Source organism: Medicago truncatula, chromosome 8 (genome assembly GCF_003473485.1).
Source record: "Medicago truncatula cultivar Jemalong A17 chromosome 8, MtrunA17r5.0-ANR, whole genome shotgun sequence".
Taxonomy (NCBI): Eukaryota; Viridiplantae; Streptophyta; class Magnoliopsida; order Fabales; family Fabaceae; genus Medicago; species Medicago truncatula.
Window position 1 is genome coordinate 49436456 of NC_053049.1, and position 20474 is coordinate 49456929.

Below are 20474 nucleotides of genomic sequence, written 5' to 3' on the forward strand. Positions count from 1 at the left end.
GGAGACATTTAGAGGTGTCAACTTACTATTGATGCTTTCAATAGAAATTTTTGTGTGGTGTTGATCGGTTGTTGCATTTTTTTTAATGTCTCGTATTAGTATTGGTTTAAATTTCTAAATAGAGTGATTACATTTGTACAACTATTTACTTTGTGACAACATTCTTTTTCTTTTCTTCTTATCGGTTAAAAATCAACAAAAAGAGAAGAAGAAAAAAAAGAGTGAGAGTATGAATATAATATGAGTATGGGAATTTTCCAAAAATTATCACAAAATAATTGTACAAATATAACTTCTCAAGTGAATAATGCACGTTTTGTACCATTTTAATTTGTACGTTTTAGACTCCTCGTAGAGATGGTTTCGTGAAATCTCATGGTTCTTCAAATTCTTCGTACAAGTGGATTGTAGAACTCTCTTTATATTTTTCTCAGATGGGTTACCGTGGAACCTACATTTATATAATTAGGAGTTTATCTAACAGGTATCTCCTAAGAATAGTTCACAGATGGATTCTTACAATTTAGTTAATCATCATATTTTTTTATAGAATAAATAAAAATAGTTATTTAAAACTCATCACACAAATGACCGAGTCAAAGTCTGAACTACGGTCACAACATTCCAACTAACAATTTCGATATTTTTAATAGCTAAGCTAAGATTCTTGAAGAATTAATCATTATAATCATTATTTAAAAATAAAATAAAACCAATAAATTAAGAGGATTATTTATGCAATGCACTTTATTAATGTACAACTTTTTAATAAAGCACCCAATAACATAATCAAAATATAAATATTTTAAAAATTACATCACAATATTAATTGGAAACGCATCACCTTTAAAAAAAAAAGATTCAGATCTAAAAAAGTACGTTTAGTGTAGGAAATGATAAAATATCTGAGAAATGAGGGTGTGTCACTATATGAGGACCATTTGTTCATTATATGAGGTTTTGCTAGTAGAAAGAATACGGTACGAAATTTTGAAATGACTAGGAGATGAAATTGTGCTTCTCGGAAACATATCTATGTTAGAAATTTTCGCTTTTTGACATACAATGCTATGAGGTTTTTTTTTGGTTCATCTATCCTTGTCTTTATTATGAATTGTATGTATTACCATTAATTTGTGTGTTAATGTGACATTGTTGGTTCAATTAATGCCTAAATTTTAGTAATATTTTTTAGGAGGGATGGGTACTAATATACTTATAAAAAAAAACTCTTCTAAAGAAAACGAAATGATAAAATTAATGCAGTTATAATAATATATAACCCTTAAAAAAAACAATAATATATATAAAAAAAACTTTGAGACTTTCCAATATAATTAAAGAAATAGTAATTCTGGAGTCAATCAATTCACGGATTTACTTTCATTTCATCCGTTCTGTTCCTTTTTGGTGCATTGATGTGATTTCTTTAATGTCATAAATTGGACTACAGAGTTTACTCCACCAGAACATTGATTGCAATACACAGCATTTTATTTTATTTCCAAGTATGCAGCAAAAGAACAAAAGAATTCTCCCACCCATGTTCATAGTTACTTCAACATCTAAGTCTGTCACATCTTATTCCTATTTGAGATACTATGTATCAAAATCAAACCCCTCACATCAAATTCCTTATAAACTCTTCATTTAAGTCCTCCTTTCCTATTCTTCATATATCAGGAGCAACATGTGTATACATAAGCATCAAGTTACTTAAATAAGGCCTATAAACACCAACCCTTTAGAATATTATTATTTAAATACTTGAACCAACATAGTCCAAATGCATTTTAAGGAAAATACTTGATTCAAATTCAGTGTCCTATTACATCACCAATTTCTTGAAACATAACATCAATAACAATAATAACAGTGCCACTTTCCAACAAAATCCAACACCTAACAAACAAAAAAGCAAAGTCTTTTCTAATCAGTTTTTCAAGGGAAGAAACTCAATAAACTGGTTGGGTGCATTGATTGCTGAAGCTGATATCTGTGTCTCTTTGATAATGTTATGATGATGATGATGATCAGTGCATCCATGATCTCCATTCCTTATTGGGAAAAGTTGAAGGGTTTGATCAGATTCATTTTGATGAGTACTACTAGTATTTAAGTGGATAAAAGCGTTTTCTCTTTCTTTGTATGTGTGAGGTGAAATGAATAAGTTGAGTTCATGGGTCTTGATGAGTTTTGGGTCCATAAGTCTAGTTGTTACTGTGGTTGTGGTGGACATGCTAGCTGTAGGACAAGAAGAAGTTAACTGCATCATATGCCACGTGGCATTCCTTTCCATAAAGTTTCTTCTTTGCTGTAATTCTGCTTCATCGAATTGGAGCCATCCATCTGCTTTTGCTGCTGCTGCTGACCTTTGAATTGAAACAGATTCCTGTAGAAACAAAGAAAGAATTTAATTAACCTCAACTCAAAAACTAAAACATAGGGCATGCACGAATTTCAAATGAGCATGCACTCAAAAAAGTAAAAAAAAAAAAAAAAAAAAAAAAAGGTGGATGTTGGTCTATGTGAAGTCAAATTAAAGCAAAGGTGTGAAGGTGAGGGTTGTCTTGTTTTGGTGGTCTCTAAATTTCATTTCATAGAAAGAAGAATAATGGAATGGGGGAGTGCCCAAAAGCTACTGACTTGACTTGAATGAATATGCACAAGCCCCAAAAGCCCAGCTAAGTTTCATAACAGCAGCCCCGACAGAAAGGAAGGAATGCAGCTTTTAGGACCCTTTTCATTTCCCAACAAATTACTACTACAACGAAACCTTTTCTTTTCTTACCTACTATGGTCCTTTCTTACTTTCCCCTATACCTAGTTACTTTGTGCATTGCTGCATATAAGTTACTACTTTTTACTAGTTATCTAATCTCTCTCTCTATGCATATAATCAGTGCTTAGTGGGTGGATAAAGATCCTTATGATTATTATTCCTTAAAAGACTTTTTGGTGATTGATTAAGGGAGGAATGTCCCAACCCAAAGTTGTAAAGGAAAAAGAGATGGTATTTGTCTGGTTTAGTACATACATGCATGATGATGAATGAAAGCAAAGTAAGATATTATTATAAATATTAGAGAGAGAATAGACCTCTGCAAGATGAAGAGTACTGGTACTGGAATTTGTAGATGGTAGCCAGTTTTTAGTGTGTTCAACTTCAAACACTGTCCTACTTGCGCCTGTTGACAAAAAGAAAAACAAAAAAGAATATAACTTTACATCTCAACCAACAAGAATGAGAAAAAGCATGTCATCTATGTATGTATGTAATAAGGATATTCCTCTAACACAATAATTACAGTTATTAATTAATAATTACCTAAGTCTTTCTTTTCAAGAGCAGAATCAAACTCAGCAGCCGCTGATTCCATTTGACGCCGTCGTTTTTGCCTTTCTCTTGCTTTGTGATTCTGAAACCAATAGAAAACATTTTTGCCTTCAATTTTTCCAAATTTTCTAAGCTGGGCAGTTATTTGTTGGATTTGCTCAGCAGAAGGTGTTCTTGTTCCTCTTCTATACAATTCTTCCAGTGCTCTTAACTGTTCTGGTGTTGGATTCCATCTTGAACTCACCACAACTGCTGCAGATGGATTATTATTATTATTCAACTCTGATCTCTTGCTATGATCTCCTACTGATGCTATAAAACATATCATGACACTTTTAGTTTAAACATACATATAGTAAGTGTAAATAAGAAGAGAAAAGAGTATATACCTTGCTGCTGCAGATTATGATGATACTGTGAAAATAAATCATTGCCACCATGAATGCGGTTTAAGGAAGGAGTTATAGTTGAAGTGTTGTTAGGAGAAGTAGTAGGGACTGGGACTGGTCTTGGAATGAGAGGCCTTAGTTTCCTTCCACTGAATGGATAATCAGCCATGTTGAACTCACCACCTTCATTGTAACCCACCATCCACATGTTGTCAACTAGGGCTTTTCTCACTAAAAGGCTAATTATTATAAATAGTAGAAGGAATGAAGTTACTTAGCTAGCTATAAACACTGTGTTAAAAAACACATATAATAAATGAAGGGGATTGAAATGGAAAAGTGGGAGTAGTTGTTAGATATAGAAATATTTTTGGTAGTGAGTGTGGTTATGGTAATTTGAAATGGAGTTGAAGTTAAGAAAAAAGGGAAAAGAAGTGAGTGGCAATGACCAAAATAAAAATGGCAAGACCTAGCTAGCTAGTTGAAATGAAAAGGGTGCATATATATGGCATATATAGGTTGATTGATGCTGCTATGAGATGGTAATAACAAAAACCATAACCATTGTTAATTAGTTGAGGAGATGGAGATTGATGACTGAATAGAATGAACTCTTCTTCTAGGTCACATGAATTGCAAGAGAGAGAATGGTATAATATTGTTGGATGAATATGGGACAAAAGATGAGATGAGGTTGACTAGGCTTTAAGGAGGGAGAGAGAGAAGCGTGGAATTCTGGGAGATTGATTTGTTATTGGGAGTAGAGAATGAAAAACGACGTGACGATGATGAGGGTTATCATGAGCCTCATCACTCATTTATTGTTCTCTTTTACGTCTCGTGCCTTTCACACTAATTCTCAATCCGAACTGCTCCCTCTTTCACCCTTTTCTTTGTCTATTTTGCTGTCCAATCTCCTTGCATGTACGGTTCAAGTCGAATACTTCTTCTTTTTTCACCTCTACGATCTGATAATACCATATAATGTATCTTCTTTCTCAATAAAATACATACATACAGTATTATATTACCAATTCTGCAACTAGCATGGATATTTAAATAAAAATATATGAACAAAGAAAATAATTAAATAATATATATTTTTGTGACTGCTCAAATGATATATGTTTAAATGGTTGTAATCATACAAGTATATATGTTCTTGTCACTTGAGTTTTAGTATGAAATTTCATAATCGATATTTACACATAAATTCAATCATAAATTCTCAATACGGTTGATAGTTTTTTCATAAGAAAAAATTGATTGTGTTACATTTAAATGATAAATTTCTAGTGAACATAACTCAATTGATAAAGATAATTCATTAAAATATATAAAAAATGTGGTTTGGAAAAGAAAAAAATGACTGTGCATTAGAAATGTGAAATTTATTTTGAAGTGAAGATAGAAAATTAGAAAAAATATAATGACTGTTACTTTATTTGGAATCTTGCTTCCATGGTCCAGAGTCATTTATTGAATTAAATTGAACATGGCCATATATAGGAGGGTAGTTCAGTAATAAACAAAACTGTCCATGTCCTCTCTTTCTTTCTCTCTCTTTGTTTGCCTCTTAGGTATAACCCCTTGGTCATTATGATGGAATGACTCAATTCTCGAGCTAGTGTGTGAGACTCTGCCACCGCTGATATAGTAGTGGAATTTGAAAGCTATAATTGATTAATTATTTCTAGCTTTTTGTTGAGTAGAGGGCCTACTAACTGCAAATTCTGAATCCCTACTATTTGTATGTCTGTTATTTATTATTAGTGCATGCAATGCAAAATATGTAATGAGATAAGTAAGTAAAGTACCATGCAAATTACTAAACCACAGCACAGAGCAATGTGTCTATTGTGTCTGTGACCCCCCTCTCTCTAATATTGATTGTGCATATCTCATCTCCCCACTACATAACATACTGCACTGTCCATAAAAGCCCTAATCAGTATTGTCATTTCTGTTCTCATTGTCATTGCTAGCTAGCTACTAGTTGTCAAATATATTATTGCTAGGATATATATATATGGCCCCATAAACTTTAAACTTTTCATCCTTTTTAGGCTTCAGCTTCAATTAGTCAATGGTGTTTAGTATATATATATATATATATATATATATATAACTTAGACTTAGGAGTTAGGAGGGAGGTATATAGATAGATAGATAGGATGGGAATGTTTTATTCTCCACCAACATGTCGTCCTTTAGTACATTTAAACAATAATAAAAACAAACCTCATAACTAACATATGTATCTATTTCATGAATCAAGCCAATTAGTACCCAATACATTCTTTTTTCTTTTCTTTATTTTAGGTACACTATACTATACTATACCATTGCATAATGTTGCCCGTGAATCTTTAATTTGATGATTACATGTATCTACTTTCTCCTAGAGTTATGCAGCAGAGTTTGTAAAACTAATTAGTTTTTATTTTTATTTTTTTTGCCAACAAAGTAATTAAATAAAGAGACTCTTTCAATTTGTGAGCTGTGTAGTGTTAAAAATCAATTGAAATAGGTAACGATTAAATTTGGTACATGCATTGGGAAAAGGGTAGATACTATACAGGTTTCAGTGAAAGAAAGATGAAAGGCAAAACATGTCTACTTTTTTTGCATATATACTAATAGTATTTGGAAACAAGAAAAAGCATGGGGGGAATTAAGAAAAACAGCTTTTGATTCCTTGATAATATTAGAGTTGAGATTCGTTTATAAAAGTTAAGCCAATTATACAAAGTATGTCCACAGGTACACGCATAATTGCATTGTTTTCATAAAAAATCGATCAGGTGACACTGGTCTTAGTCTAAAATTGAGAATTTCTGTATTTCCCAAGAGCTGCAGCTGCTAGCATCTTGCAACGACAAAACATGATGGAAGCAATCACACTCCAAGCCAAGGGACAACATTTCAGAACGGACAGCTTCACCCTTTTCCCCTATAAAGCCACAAGACCTGTAAATAATTTAATATTATGCTAACAACTACTATTAGGATCAATGTTCTTAATTGCGACTTTGAAGAGGAATGAACAAGAGAGCTTTGAATAAGAATACATTAAGTAGAAAAAATAGTTCGTCCTCGGAGTGGAGGTTTTAGGGGTTTAGTTTTCTTTCTAATACAATTCTGGGGAACTTAAAAATTACATTGGAGGAGAATTTTAGAAGGTTTATATGAATTCTTCAATTTCAGCAGTTTACGTTATTAAACTATTCTTAAAATTTAGAGTATATAAAATATAAACATTAATTTATCATTATTTAAAAAATATTCTTTTAAAATATGGCTTAATTGCACTTTTGGCCCCCTATGTTTCAAGAAGTTGCGATTTTGAACCCCTAACTAATTAAAATACAAAACAGCCCCCTATGTATTGGATCTTTGGTAGTTTTGAAAAAAGGATAAGTAGCTGAATGCAAGAACGATAATGAAATAATGTTCTATTGAACGAAACGAAAGTTTCGTTTTTATCAAAAGAAAAAGGAGCATATCACATGCACTTTGACATATATAAAGGGCACAAAACAAGGCAGCTATATTAGTTGCATGTTGCTTATACATAACTTGAATAAGAATTACACCTCCATTGTTCCCTAACAATCCAATAGCCTGATATATTTATATATAAATTCTTTTTTTCCTCCCTTACTCTGTCGTTTCCTATCTGCATATTTATTATAAACTGCTCAGTTATTTGTTAATTTGCAGTTATAAATGCAATATTATCAGTGTCAGCATGAATAATGCAAGAATATCTGAATAATATGAATATATATTCTTGAATCAATTCTTGAATCAGTTAAAAAGTGTTTTAAAACTCCTCATCCGAGACACAATAACTCCTACATGTTACCTTGAATGCATGAATAAGAACTCCCTGTATTATCAATTTGATGAACTCCCAAAAAAATCAGAACAATCACATACTGTTTACATTATTAAAAGCATAATGATAGTTTCTATTTATATTTCCTCATCAACTATGTTCCTGAATGCTACAACTAGTTTACCCGTGTTTGAAAAATTAGAATGCCACTTTACTTCCTCGTGTTTCTGGTTACAATTCGAATACGAGAGAGATTCAATCGGAGCAAATCCATGGTGGTGATGAAGCAGTGGCATAAAGCTTCAAGATTTTGAAACAAAGGGTTTTGGAGAGAGAGAATCAGTGTTTTAGAGAGAGATGAGAGGAAGAAGAGGGAGAATCAGATTTTGGAACACGATTTCCTTCCTTCATTTATTTAATTCTTTAATTTATATGTGGTTTTATTTATTTATTTTTATTTAAAACAATGCACACGTGGCGGCTTTTAAGTGCCACGTCAGCGTTGACCAAGTCAAAATTGGTCTAGGGGGCCAAAACTGCCAAATATCCAATACATAGGGGGCTGTTTTGTATTTTAATTAGTTAGAGGGCCAAAATTGCAACTTCTTGAAATATAGAGGGCCAAAAGTGCAATTAAGCCTTAAAATATCTGAGAGATTTCTTCATTTTAACCCGGTATTTTTTTGTCAAATTTAAAGGACCACGAGATATATTTTTCCTTCAATTGATAAAAAATGTAATATAAGGAAAAAAGGGAAAACACGGGTAAGGCATAAACAAAGATATTCAAAGAACAGATTAAAGATGCAAAGAACAAAACTACAACCATCCTTAAAAAAAAAAAAAAAACACACACAGACTAGTATGCAAAAGAAGGAAACTCGTTCAAGGTGCAAGAAGATTTAGAGCCTGTTTGAAACACTTCCCAAAAATTATTTTTTAGTTTTTAAAAACTTATTTGCTAAAATATTTTTAAAATTACAGTTTTGGAAACTGTTTTGAATTTTTATGTTTTTGAGACTAAAAAAATAAAACATGTAAAGAATAACCATTATGAAAAGAGAACTTGTATATTTCAAAAATTGAAAACAAAAACTATTTCAAACAAGCCCTTACTTACCCAAAAACCATTTTCTTGAGAGGAATTTAATCTGAACCACCAAAAGCTCAAACACATCTTTTTGTTGATAGCGATATCCACAAGCATTACTCAGATCCAACTTGAAATCTTCTGACCGAATATTACATTGATCACATTATGACGCCTTAAATTTTGGTGTGAGGGTTTGTTGGAACAATAGTAAAAAACAATTCTCCTTCCAAAAAAAAAAAAACAGTTAAAAACAATTCAAAAATATTTTCAGTCATTGAAGTCCTATTGCATAAGATTCGTTCTCAAAATACATCTTCAATATGGTATTTATATCATTCAAATGTGATCTAATGATCGGTGTCCACTTTATTGTGGTACTGCAACCGCTCAAATATGACGTTATTATCATTCTTAGAAAGAGAACTCTATGTCACCCAAGAGCTACCCCTTAATTTCAAAGAGATAATATTTCTCGAAAAATGATTATGGCTTAAGAATAGTCTTAATTTTGAAAGGATTGAAATTATTGAAGAGACTATTCACTTAAAATCATTCTTAATTCTGAAATGACATTATATCTCGAAAGAAACTATAATCTTTAGAACATTCTTAATTCTGAATAGACAAAAAAGAAATGGGAGAAGTGACTCGGGAGGGGGAGTTCTCAATAACTCAATAAAACTATGTGGTGTATTATGAAGTGAGGGAGAAATGCTCTTTATATAAGTGAGGAGTCAATAGCGGTTACAAATCTGATGGTCTAGATCATATTTTTACTATGATCATTCATCTGTCATTTTCTTTTACTAAAAATAAATGATATTAATTCATTCAAATTGATAAAGTATATCGATACTATACAATTTTGCTAAAAACAAAAATGATGAATCTCGAAGCTAACTACAACGTCCGTGTTAATAACATAAAACGACAAAATACATAAACCTACAATTATCGTGTCTCATGATTTGAAACATTGACGACACTAATATGGCAATGTCATTTATTGAATCTACTCTAGATCGAAGCTGATCTGACAATCTGAACGTAACAAACATCGAAAGCAAAACAAATTGAACAAAGACGACGAACAGAACAATGTCACAATAAGATAACTAAATCACTTATTTAAATAAAAGTGAATGAGAAAAACTATTTAGATGAATGACTTTGGTTCAAAGATTTACCTTAAATCTCCTTTCTTTGAAGAATGAAAGAGATACAACCGTATATATAATAGTAAAATAGGATAGCAAATAGAGAGGGAATTCTCTCTAGTTTTCGTCCATCCGTCGTTATTCATTAGAATTTAGAACCAACGCCGTATTTGAGGCAGGGCAAGGAGAGCGGCCGTCCTAGACCTAAAAAATTAAGTATGAAACCTGGGTCCCAACAAAAGAATTGGAGGTTCATTAGTCCCAAAATAATTACTTAAACTCTAAAGGAAGGGGTGGTTGTTAGTAATGAATTTATTTCTTTGTTGACCTTGTTATAATTTATTGTGATGATATAATATTTTCGCGAAAGCATGCATCGGGTAATGAAAAAAGGAAAGAAAAAAGGAGTGTATTGAAAAACTCAATTTAATTGAAAAGGGGCCTATTAGGGAATTGAATCTCACATTTCCTATAGAAGATTTTCAAAGTTACAATTATTAAAAAACTAGTTGAGATTGTCAATATTGCAAAAAAGGTTGAATGATCTAGCCATTTTATGTATTGATATAATAGAACATATTGATGTAGACATATTATTATTAATGACTTTGCATCTAGTAATGCTTGTAAGAATTATTTTATATAAGCATTTGAATATCAAATAAACACTCAATTTTTATTATAAATTTTGATTTTTTTGTTGGATAATATATTTACGTAGTAAAAACTATCATCTTCAAACAAATTATTTCCACACTTTAAAAATTTAAACTTTTTATATAATCATTATTTAAAATCTAAATTGTTGGTTTGCTTTGGGCCAACTAAAATCTTATAAACGGCCCTGTTTAGAACTACAATATTTTTTAAATTGTTTTACATTAAATTTCCACCCAAAAAGTGACAATTCACAAGCGTATAGAGTATGAACGTTTCAAACACATACTATTAATTATAAATTCTGTGATGGGTGACCACTGATTGTAATAAGCAGCAGCTGGAACAGTTTTTTTTCTTTTTTTCTTTTTCTCTTTTCCGACATGAATCATGAAGTGACAAATCGAGTATCAATGGGATCTAAAATTGGGCATGAGGAAGTTCGGTGTTGCATACTTATTTTGTTTGCTATATTTGTTATCAAGGTTGGCCTACAAAAATACAGTCTTAATTGAAACAGTATAAATATAGGCACGGACACCATATCAATAAGAAAAAAATATATATATACCACTAATATGTAATTCATTCATTGTCAAACAATTATAAACTTTTGTAAGAAATATTTTTATAGTATACTAAACAGACTGAAAAAAAAATTAAATTTTTAAAAGAAACACATGAGTTAACTTAAAAGTAGATATCAAAAATATTTTAAAGATAGACCATTGTTTGAAGATTTTCTTTAAAGAAACTAAAATATATATATATATATATATATATATATATATATATATATATATTATGCTAACAATTATCTTAAAGCACTTGTTAAGGATTCAAAAAATGAAATAATTGTTAAATTTCATGTGAAAACGTTGCTTTTTAATCTTTCAATAAATGAAATAATTGTTAAATTTCATACGAAAGTTGCTTTTTAATCTTTCAATAAGTTGAATACACAATTTACAAGATGAAGTTTTTAAGTTTTTTATCAAATACTCTTATGACACTTGTTAACATTTTCCAAAAATGTAGTATTATATTTATAAAAAACAATAATTTATTTAACCCTTGGATGTATCTAGCATTTATATTAATACTAATATAGAATATTGCATTTTTTTTTTTTTTGACAAAATAGAATATTGCATATATAGCGAACTATGAGTTGTATTTCTTTTTTAATGGCAAATATATAAGAAGTCATTAAGTTTGAATACTTGTGAGATTGTTCACACCAAAAAAAACGTAGTCAAATCATATACATTATTTACTAGATTAGTGAATGATTTGGCTATCAAATGCATCACAATTGATTGGAGGCTTTAGTGGAAGTATTTTCATACAAACTGCATCGCATGCAATTCATAATCAACTAGTATAGTTTTGGAATTAGTTAATGCAGAATTGACTTACAGCTAAAACGGTTGTCCACTGGCAGCCGAACGTGGCTTTTCAAGTGAAGTGTGAATGGGAATTGATGATGTTGTGGTAATGTTTGATGGTAGATGAAGCGTAAATGGAAGTATTTATGAAGAAATTTGTAAGAATGTGTGTGTGAGAGAGAGAGAGATAAGATTCAATAGAGAGCAAGAGAGGCAATGGGTACTGAAATTTAAGTAATCCCCCCCACCCCATTACAAGAAAATCAAGGAGCCAAATCAAATAATAATAGCTTGAAATGTTATTACGAAGCTTTGGGGAGGAGTTTTGTGTGGGTCTCAAGTTAATTTTGGCTCGTGTTTTAGGCAGGTTGATATCACATGGATCAGGGGTGGAGGTTTGTCCAATAAAAACTTGACTAAGATATGTACCGTAGTGAATTTATGTGACAATTTCATTTGGTATTTTGGACAAAACTATTTATTTTTCTTACAAAATTGGACAAAACTAATATACACCAACATAAAAAAATTAATTTATTTTTCCCGGCTTACAACAAATTTACCGCTTTTATTGATATGAATCAAAACAAAAAGTCATGTAAATTTTTTTATTACATTAAGAAGGAAAGCTCCTCTTGCATCCGTTACAATCCTCAAGTCTTGGAGGAGAAGAAGCGTGAAAGAAGAGCTTAGAGATGGGATAACCATCAAACTTGACCGTGAAATCAACATTTGATTGCCTTTCATAAATGTATGGACGATGCAGAAGAGACAATTCTCACGTAACAAGTCTTTGATGTCTTGAATCAACACAACATGTTTATAAAATTTGTTAAGTTCTTAATTAGCATAGAGGCTTGTGTCCTTAATTATATTCAAAAACTCTAATCTTAGTTTAACTCAAAACTCTAATTTTAGTTTAACTTAAAACCCTAATGTTAGTTTAACTCAAAAAAATTAAAACAAAATTTAATTTTTTTTACAAAATGCCTTATAGTTAATAAATTGTTAGAAAATTGTTTTATGGTTGAGCTTATGAAAACAACTTCTAACTTATACGAAAACAATTTGACAGATGTTGAAACGGCAATGGTCGTTCATGGTTGTCATCCTTAGTGAGGCACTACTCTAGAGTTCGTCCCCCGAAGCCCGTTTCAGTTGATAAAGTAATCAGAGTTTCTAACAACATTGCTCGATTGGATTTGGATGTACCTAAAGATGGTCCCAAACCTAGACAACTACTATCGTTGCCTTCTTTTCCTTCTCACCCTTTGTCTGGCAAGAACTCAACTAGTGCACGAGAGCATGATCGTGTTACTGTTGTCAATTGTATTAAGTATTACTTTAAAGACGCGTTTGATTCTGTCAATGAGTCACATTTCAAGGAGGGTCTGGTAAATATGTTATGTTTCTGAGTATTTGCATTTTTTATCCTCATAAATGATTTTTGTACAATCAAATTTAGATAATTTTTGCGGCAACTGATTGAAGTGGGTAATGCAATTCATGCAATAGGTTAATTACATTTAGTCAAAACTCGTTAACTACAGTTCATTACTTGCAAATTTGGACGTGGTTAACTATAATTTTCAGGTGTTCAATTACATTTAGATTTGAAAGCATGAAGATTGTGATTAATCACTTCCGAATTGGTTAACCACAAGTCTTTGATGTCCTTCACCATGTTGATAATACCTTCTCTGTTGTTTTCTTAGCTTGATGATATTAAAATATGAGCAGAATGAGAGTTTCAAAGCTTCATGGATTTCTCCAAAACCTCTTCGTTCCTTCAAAAAACATTCATTCCCAGAGAGTACCCAGCAGCAGAGAGTACATGAGGAACGTAATTGGGAATATTTACAGAACCCTAAAGTATTCATCTTGGGATTCCGCTCAACAACAGCTTCAAAATCTCCCTTTGAAATGGGACTCATACACTGTCAATCAGGTTCTCAAATCACACCCTCCAATGGAGAAAGCGTGGTTGTTCTTCAACTGGGCTTCTCGTCTCAAAGGGTTTAAGCACGACCAATTCACTTACACAACCATGCTAGATATTTTCGGTGAAGCAGGGAGAATTTCATCAATGAAACACGTTTTCAATCAAATGCATGAGAAAGGGATAAAGATTGATTCTGTTACTTACACTTCAATGATGCATTGGCTTTCGACTTCTGGGAATGTGGATGAAGCAATTGCATTGTGGGATGAAATGAAATCAAAGGGATGCTGCTATCCTACTGTTGTTTCTTATACTGCTTTTATAAAGATTCTTTTTGATAATCACAGAGTGAAGGAAGCTACTGCTATTTACAAGGAGATGCTTCACAATGGCTGCGTTCCAAATTGCTACACTTATACAGTTCTAATGGACCATCTTATTGCCTCTGGTTAGTGTTGCCTTCAACCTGTTTGTTATATTGTCTAAATGAACTAATAAGACAAATAACGTACTGCTTTGGTTTTTAAAATTCAGCAGATCACAATGATAGCTTTTATGCAGTGCACTTTTTGCTTGGTTAAATTGAAAAAAATTCTAACTGCTACGCCTTATCACCTGTCCTTAGTTTTTCAGTCTTATGTTTATCAAAAGTTTAATTTTTTGCTTTCGTGGATTTTAGGAAAATGCAAAGAAGCTCTTGAGATTTTTCAAAAGATGCAAGAGGCTGGAGTTGAACCTGATAAAGCTGCATGTAATATTCTAATCGACAAGTGTTCTAAAGTTTGTGGGACTGTGTTCATGACCAAAATACTTCAGTATATGAAAGAAAACCGTCTTGTTCTTCGCTACCGTGTTTATGTCAAAGCAATGGAAGCTTTAAAAATTGCTGGTGAGAGTGATACCCTTCTAAGGCAAGTCAATCCACACTTTTATTTGGATAGTAGCTTTAAGGAGAAGGCACATGACAGAAACACGGTCATTGCTGATTCTTCTTCTAATATAGATAAAGAGCTTTTATTGGTTCTCTTGAGAAATAGAAATGTTGTTGCTATTGACCACTTAATTCAAGGGATGATGGATAAGAAAATATCTGTAGATAATAAGGTTATCTCAACCATTATAGAGGTAAATTGTAATTGTTGTCGACCTGATGGTGCATTGTTGGCTTTCAACTACAGTGTAACAATGGGAATAAGTATTGAGAGAACAGGATATCTTTCCTTAGTGGGACTGTTGAATAGATCAAATATGTTTTCAAAACTGGTGGAAATTGTTGGGGAAATGACTAGAGCTGGACATTCTCTTGGAATCTATCTGGCTTCGCTTTTAATTTATAGGCTTGGTTGTGCTAGGCAGCTATCTATTGCCTTAAAGATTTTCAATCTATTACCTGATAATCATAAGTGTGTTGCTACGTACACTGCCTTAATTAGCATTTACTTCTCTGCTAGAAGAGTTAATAAGGCGCTTGAAATTTACAAAATCATGTGTCAGAAAGGAAATTGTCCTACGTCGGGCACTTTTAATATATTAGTAGCTGGTTTGGAAAGAAATGGCAGATTTTCTGAAGCAGGAGTTCATAGGAAAGCAAAGAAGAACCTAAATTCTAATATTGGTTCTCAGGAAAATCTTTCCACAGAGGGAAGGATATGCGACCTTCTATTTGCTGGGGATGTAATACTTTGATTTTGATGCATTGAGAATTCTCATTGTTGATTCAAGCTGAGGTCATGGTGAGTAGTTGCTATTGGAGAATGAAATGTGCCATTTATGCTGCTTGACACCTGCTTTTTTTGTCAAGAAATTATGGATGTTTTTATCCAAGATCAAGTTCATGAGAAATGCCAACACGGTCGTAACTGGACGTGTCTACCTTTGCAACATCTTGCAGGAAATGGTTTGGAATATATAACTGAAGCTTGTGCTCTTCAGGGCAGCCATATGTTGCATAAAACAAGAAGGATGTTCCCTTCCCAGATGCTTATAATTTTGATGTCCCAGCTAGAGACAGGATGTGTGGTTGTTAAACTGTGGGAGGACAGCTATCACACTTACCAGAAAATCCCCGACTTAAAACATGATCGCTGTCAAAGTATCTCTTCTACTTCGTAGGCATCCATGGTATTTCTGCAAACAAGTCTAATTCAATGCTAAATTTTCTTTCAGTCGGGCAGGTGCCAATTACATGGATCAGCAAGATCCTTGTCTCAAATTTCCATCTTACCATTTTCATGGGAAGATTAGAACTTACCTTCCTGTCATAGACAATGGCTTCACATAATATATTTAACCTACTTATATAAGTGATATATTTTTTAACGTTATGACTTATGATGTTGTTTGATCCATGTAGCCGACTCTAATTAGTGAGATAAAACTTGATTGTTGTTGTTGTATACTCCCTCCGTTCCTTTATAACTGTCACTTTTACAGAATTTTTTTGTTTCCAATTAACTGTCACTTTCAAAGTTCAATGTAACATTAAATGTTGTTTTTCCTATAAAGCCCTTAATAATTTATTGGAGAGAGAAAAATATATGAAATATGATAATAAATAATCAAGGATATTATAGGCAAAACATAAGTTATTGTATCAAAAGTAGTGAAATACATTTAGTGTCTTGGTTTGTGTAAAAAGTCAAAATGTGACAATTAAAAAGGAACGGCGGGAGTATAAGTGATATCTTTTCACCCCTCGTCTTTTTCGTGTTTGTGCGTGTGTACTAATCCTTCAAAAAATCATTTATGGCATTTTTTTATTTGTGAATATACCTACGAGGAAGGATTCCTTCCTTCGTCTGGCGAGTTATTATTGAATCAATGATATCATTATTTTTCTGATGAACCTTTAGTTGAGTAGATAACATTATTCATCTTGATAGGCCTGTTCAAATAAATCAGTTCTAATGAACCATATCTAAAACAGAGTTTTTTTTTCCTTTCTTTTTTCTAATGGGATAGTTAGATTAGAGTTTGAATTCAAGACCTCCAACTCATTATCCAATAGCTCAAATGAGTTGAGTTACACTGCCCTCCATATCAAAAACATAGTTGATGTTCTTTTATTATACATTCATTGCTGGCCTTGTTTGTGAATCGTGAGTTAGTGGAACCGAAAGTGGAATAGTTCAAACTTTTTCCCCCTAACTCTTGTTGACTACGATATGTATTCCCAAATCCAGTTTCCTTTCTCCATCCCTTTCTTTTAACTCTTCCATCACAATTTTTCCGTTGTAGTCACCTTGGAATGAATGGACAAGAGAAACGTCGTTTAAGCCTCCCAAGTGGCATCACCCTTGATATTGTCAAAAGAGATGCTAATCTTATTATATAAATAAATAAACAGACAAAAAAAATGCTGATGTTATCATATAAATAAACAAATAGAAGAAGTGATAAGAGCATATTGAAAATAAACTTAATAACTTATTATCAAGTGGTATTTGCCATTACCATACAATTCCTTATTCCTTACTATTAGTACTACATAAAATATAATGATGAGAAATGGACATTTTTAGCGATGTTGAAAAGGCCGGCGGTTTTGCAAGCAACAGCCTACATGTGGCAATCATTGATTCATTCAACTTTAACATTTGATTCCTTCCATCTCTCAGCAATCCTCCACTGTGTGATCTCATCCTCACCCTTCATTTTCCAAGGGCAATCAAGTCATATGTAACTCTTTTATTCTTCTTCCATTTACACGTTCACTTGATCCATCCTTCACTATAAATATATGCAGCCAAACCAACCTTTGCTTCTCCCAAGTCCAAGCCCTGGTAAAGGGGGAGAATTTGACAGCTGAAAAATCAGTTTGGTTTCCATTTTGCCTCTGCTAAGTTAGTTAGCTGATTAATAGTGTTGAAAATGCGTGAGATTCTTCACATTCAAGGAGGACAGTGTGGAAACCAAATAGGAACAAAGTTCTGGGAAGCGGTATGCGATGAGCACGGGATTGACCCCATAGGACAATATATAGGGAACTCCAAACTTCAACAACTCGAAAGAGTCAATGTTTATTACAATGAGGGATCTAACGGGCGTTATGTTCCCAGGGCAGTGTTGATGGACCTTGAGCCTGGCACCATGGATGCTGTCCGGTCCGGCCCTTATGGGCAGATTTTCCGACCAGACAACTTTGTATTTGGACAGTCTGGTGCCGGAAACAATTTCGCCAAGGGTCATTACACTGAGGGTGCCGAGCTCATTGACTTTGTTCTTGATGTTGTAAGGAAGGAGGTTGAGAATTGTGATTGCTTGCAAGGTAATCAAACATCATAGGATAAACACAATACTATAAAGTTTTATTAAAATTTAAAAGAATATGCAGAATTTATTTAAAGATGTTGGTTATTGTGATTGATAAATATAGGATTTCAAGTGTGCCACTCCTTGGGAGGAGGAACGGGTTCTGGAATGGGAACTCTACTCATTTCAAAGATCAGAGAAGAATACCCTGATCGAATGATGCTCACTTTCTCTGTCTTTCCATCTCCAAAGGTGTCAGACACAGTTGTTGAGCCTTACAATGCAACACTTTCTGTTCACCAATTGGTGGAGAATGCCGATGAGTGTATGGTCCTTGATAATGAAGCACTCTATGACATCTGCTTCAGGACCCTCAAACTCACCACACCAAGTTGTAAGTAATTATAACATATAGTATAAGATACATATAATTTAATTTATATGGCAATTGATCGCATGTAGTATAATTAAGTGAGCACCTCATGTTATATTATATATGAAATCTTTTGTTCTTGAATATGATTTACCAAATTAATTTTTTCCAGTTGGAGATTTGAATCATTTGATCTCAGCAACAATGAGTGGAGTGACTTGTTGCTTAAGATTCCCGGGTCAGCTAAATTCAGACCTGCGGAAGCTAGCAGTGAACTTGATCCCATTTCCACGCCTTCACTTCTTCATGGTGGGTTTCGCTCCCCTGACATCTCAAGGATCGCAGAACTACCGTGCACTTACCGTACCAGAACTTACACAACAGATGTGGGATGCCAAGAACATGATGTGTGCGGCGGATCCACGCCATGGCCGTTATTTAACAGCCTCAGCGGTGTTTAGAGGGAAAATGAGCACAAAAGAAGTGGATGAACAGGTAATGAATGTGCAGAACAAGAATTCTTCTTACTTCGTTGAATGGATTCCCAATAATGTGAAGTCCAGTGTCTGTGATGTCCCACCTAGAGGCCTTTCGATGGCTTCGACATTTGTTGGCAATTCGACATCTATACAGGAGATGTTTAGGAGAGTGAGTGAACAGTTCTCTGCCATGTTCAGAAGGAAAGCATTCTTGCATTGGTATACCGGAGAAGGAATGGATGAAATGGAATTTACTGAAGCAGAAAGCAATATGAATGATCTTGTTGCTGAATATCAACAATACCAGGATGCCCCAGTTTATGAAGATGGTGATGATTACCAAGAAGAAGAAGATGCTCAAAGCTGAAGATGTTCTACAAACTGATGCTTCACATACTGCAAGCAAGGTTTCGTGGATAATTATATATTCACGTTCTTTGGTTTTCTTAATGTATGATTAAGTTTGTGGTTTCCTGCTGTTGTTGTTGGTAGTTCTACTTGTGCTTCGTATACCTTTTCATACAAATGGTACCCTTCAATAACAGTTTCTTGATATAATGACAGTCACTTACAATAAGGCCTAACAATATAAAGTTAGGATTGAGCTTTTAAAATTAATTTTAAATAAGCTAAATGAGGAAGTTTGATAAGTGTTTCTTATAAGAAAATTTTCCAAACAGTTTCTATGTCATTGCCACATATATATATAGCTCACATTTTGTCTGATTTAACTCTGCTACTGAACCAAATTTCTGCCAGCTTTATACAACCGATTAGTAGCCCATTGGGTTTCGGATTTCGATTTCATCAAGAACAACCAAGTGTGCCTTTAGTAGTCATCTATAATGGTAAAAAAATACTTGTGGCCATAGACAAATGGGATAGACATGGGACCCCATTCCCAAATGTCCATGATGATTAATTAAATAATAGGAGCAATTTTAATATGACTTGTAGGAAAAGGAAAGTGTATGTTGTTTAGAAAAATGACAACTATCACCAATGCTTTATGATGAAAAGGTAACAAAAGGGATTTGGTTAACGTGTTGTAAAACTGTAGCAGAGGGATGGCTTAATCTATAGTGCCAATGATCAAAATCAGAAGATACAGCTTTATAACAAAAAAGAATTTTAAGTGCCTCTAAAATCTAAAATGTGACTATTTGTTTGATCCAAGAATTACAAATGATGATTGGCCTTAGCATGAACAATCATCTTTTAGAAATGCTGATCCTGAATAAGACATAAATTTGATCAAAGATAAATTTGCAATGCAGTGAGTTAGCAAGTCTAAAGGCAGAAATCAAAATAAATTCAAAATGTGTTATGTATAAAACACCACGAAGAAGAAAATCAGTGAAAAACATAATATGGTACCAGAATGACGAGAAGTGATACAAGGAATGACAGTTTAATGTTATGGTATGAATGAGAGTTTTATAAGGAATGACAAACAAGGTCATTTGCACCAATATCAATATCAATAATTCAATCAAAAGAAGAAAAAGAGATATCTTGATTGTGATTCACATTTTAATTGATTGAGGTACTGATATGATTCAGTGGA

The 20474-nt window shown here is 32.9% G+C and overlaps 3 protein-coding genes across 5 annotated transcripts; 2 read left to right on the forward strand and 1 right to left on the reverse strand.

Moving 5' to 3' along the window:
- Nucleotides 1-1730: 1730 nt before the first annotated feature.
- On the reverse strand, nt 1731-4489 carry LOC11408123 (WUSCHEL-related homeobox 1). Of its 3 annotated transcripts, none has more exons than XM_039828549.1 (4): nt 3727-4489; nt 3329-3586; nt 3100-3188; nt 1731-2392 (listed from the first exon to the last, which is right to left on the reverse strand). In XM_039828549.1, the coding sequence occupies exons 1-4, from the start codon at nt 3932-3934 to the stop codon at nt 1934-1936; spliced, it is 1014 nt and encodes a 337-aa protein (XP_039684483.1). In that variant the 5' UTR covers nt 3935-4489; the 3' UTR covers nt 1731-1933. The 3 variants fall into 3 exon arrangements, with proteins under 3 accessions (XP_039684483.1, XP_039684482.1, XP_003631107.1); XM_039828548.1 differs by having other exon boundaries at nt 3329-3589; XM_003631059.3 differs by having other exon boundaries at nt 3329-3649; nt 3727-4488.
- An 8988-nt stretch (nt 4490-13477) lies between these two features.
- On the forward strand, nt 13478-16128 carry LOC11415766 (pentatricopeptide repeat-containing protein At2g01390). Its single transcript, XM_003631061.4, has 2 exons — nt 13478-14252; nt 14484-16128. Exons 1-2 carry the CDS (start codon nt 13595-13597, stop codon nt 15488-15490), a joined length of 1665 nt encoding a protein of 554 aa, XP_003631109.2. The 5' UTR covers nt 13478-13594; the 3' UTR covers nt 15491-16128.
- A 1293-nt stretch (nt 16129-17421) lies between these two features.
- LOC11415767 (tubulin beta chain) lies at nt 17422-19575 on the forward strand. The gene is made up of 3 exons (XM_003631063.4): nt 17422-18071; nt 18180-18449; nt 18601-19575. The coding sequence occupies exons 1-3, from the start codon at nt 17675-17677 to the stop codon at nt 19272-19274; spliced, it is 1341 nt and encodes a 446-aa protein (XP_003631111.1). The 5' UTR covers nt 17422-17674; the 3' UTR covers nt 19275-19575.
- Nucleotides 19576-20474: the final 899 nt, after the last annotated feature.

Coding starts and splice junctions, on each gene's coding strand:
- LOC11408123 (XM_003631059.3), bottom strand. CDS start 3,934: ATGTGGATGGTGGGTTACAATGAAGGTGGTGAGTTCAACATGGCTGAT. Junction 3,650..3,726: donor TCATAATCTGCAGCAGCAAG/GTATATACTCTT, acceptor TATGTTTTATAG/CATCAGTAGGAGATCATAGC. Junction 3,189..3,328: donor TCTTGAAAAGAAAGACTTAG/GTAATTATTAAT, acceptor TTTTGTCAACAG/GCGCAAGTAGGACAGTGTTT.
- LOC11415766 (XM_003631061.4), top strand. CDS start 13,595: ATGAGCAGAATGAGAGTTTCAAAGCTTCATGGATTTCTCCAAAACCTC. Junction 14,253..14,483: donor GGACCATCTTATTGCCTCTG/GTTAGTGTTGCC, acceptor CGTGGATTTTAG/GAAAATGCAAAGAAGCTCTT.
- LOC11415767 (XM_003631063.4), top strand. CDS start 17,675: ATGCGTGAGATTCTTCACATTCAAGGAGGACAGTGTGGAAACCAAATA. Junction 18,072..18,179: donor GAATTGTGATTGCTTGCAAG/GTAATCAAACAT, acceptor TGATAAATATAG/GATTTCAAGTGTGCCACTCC. Junction 18,450..18,600: donor CAAACTCACCACACCAAGTT/GTAAGTAATTAT, acceptor AATTTTTTCCAG/TTGGAGATTTGAATCATTTG.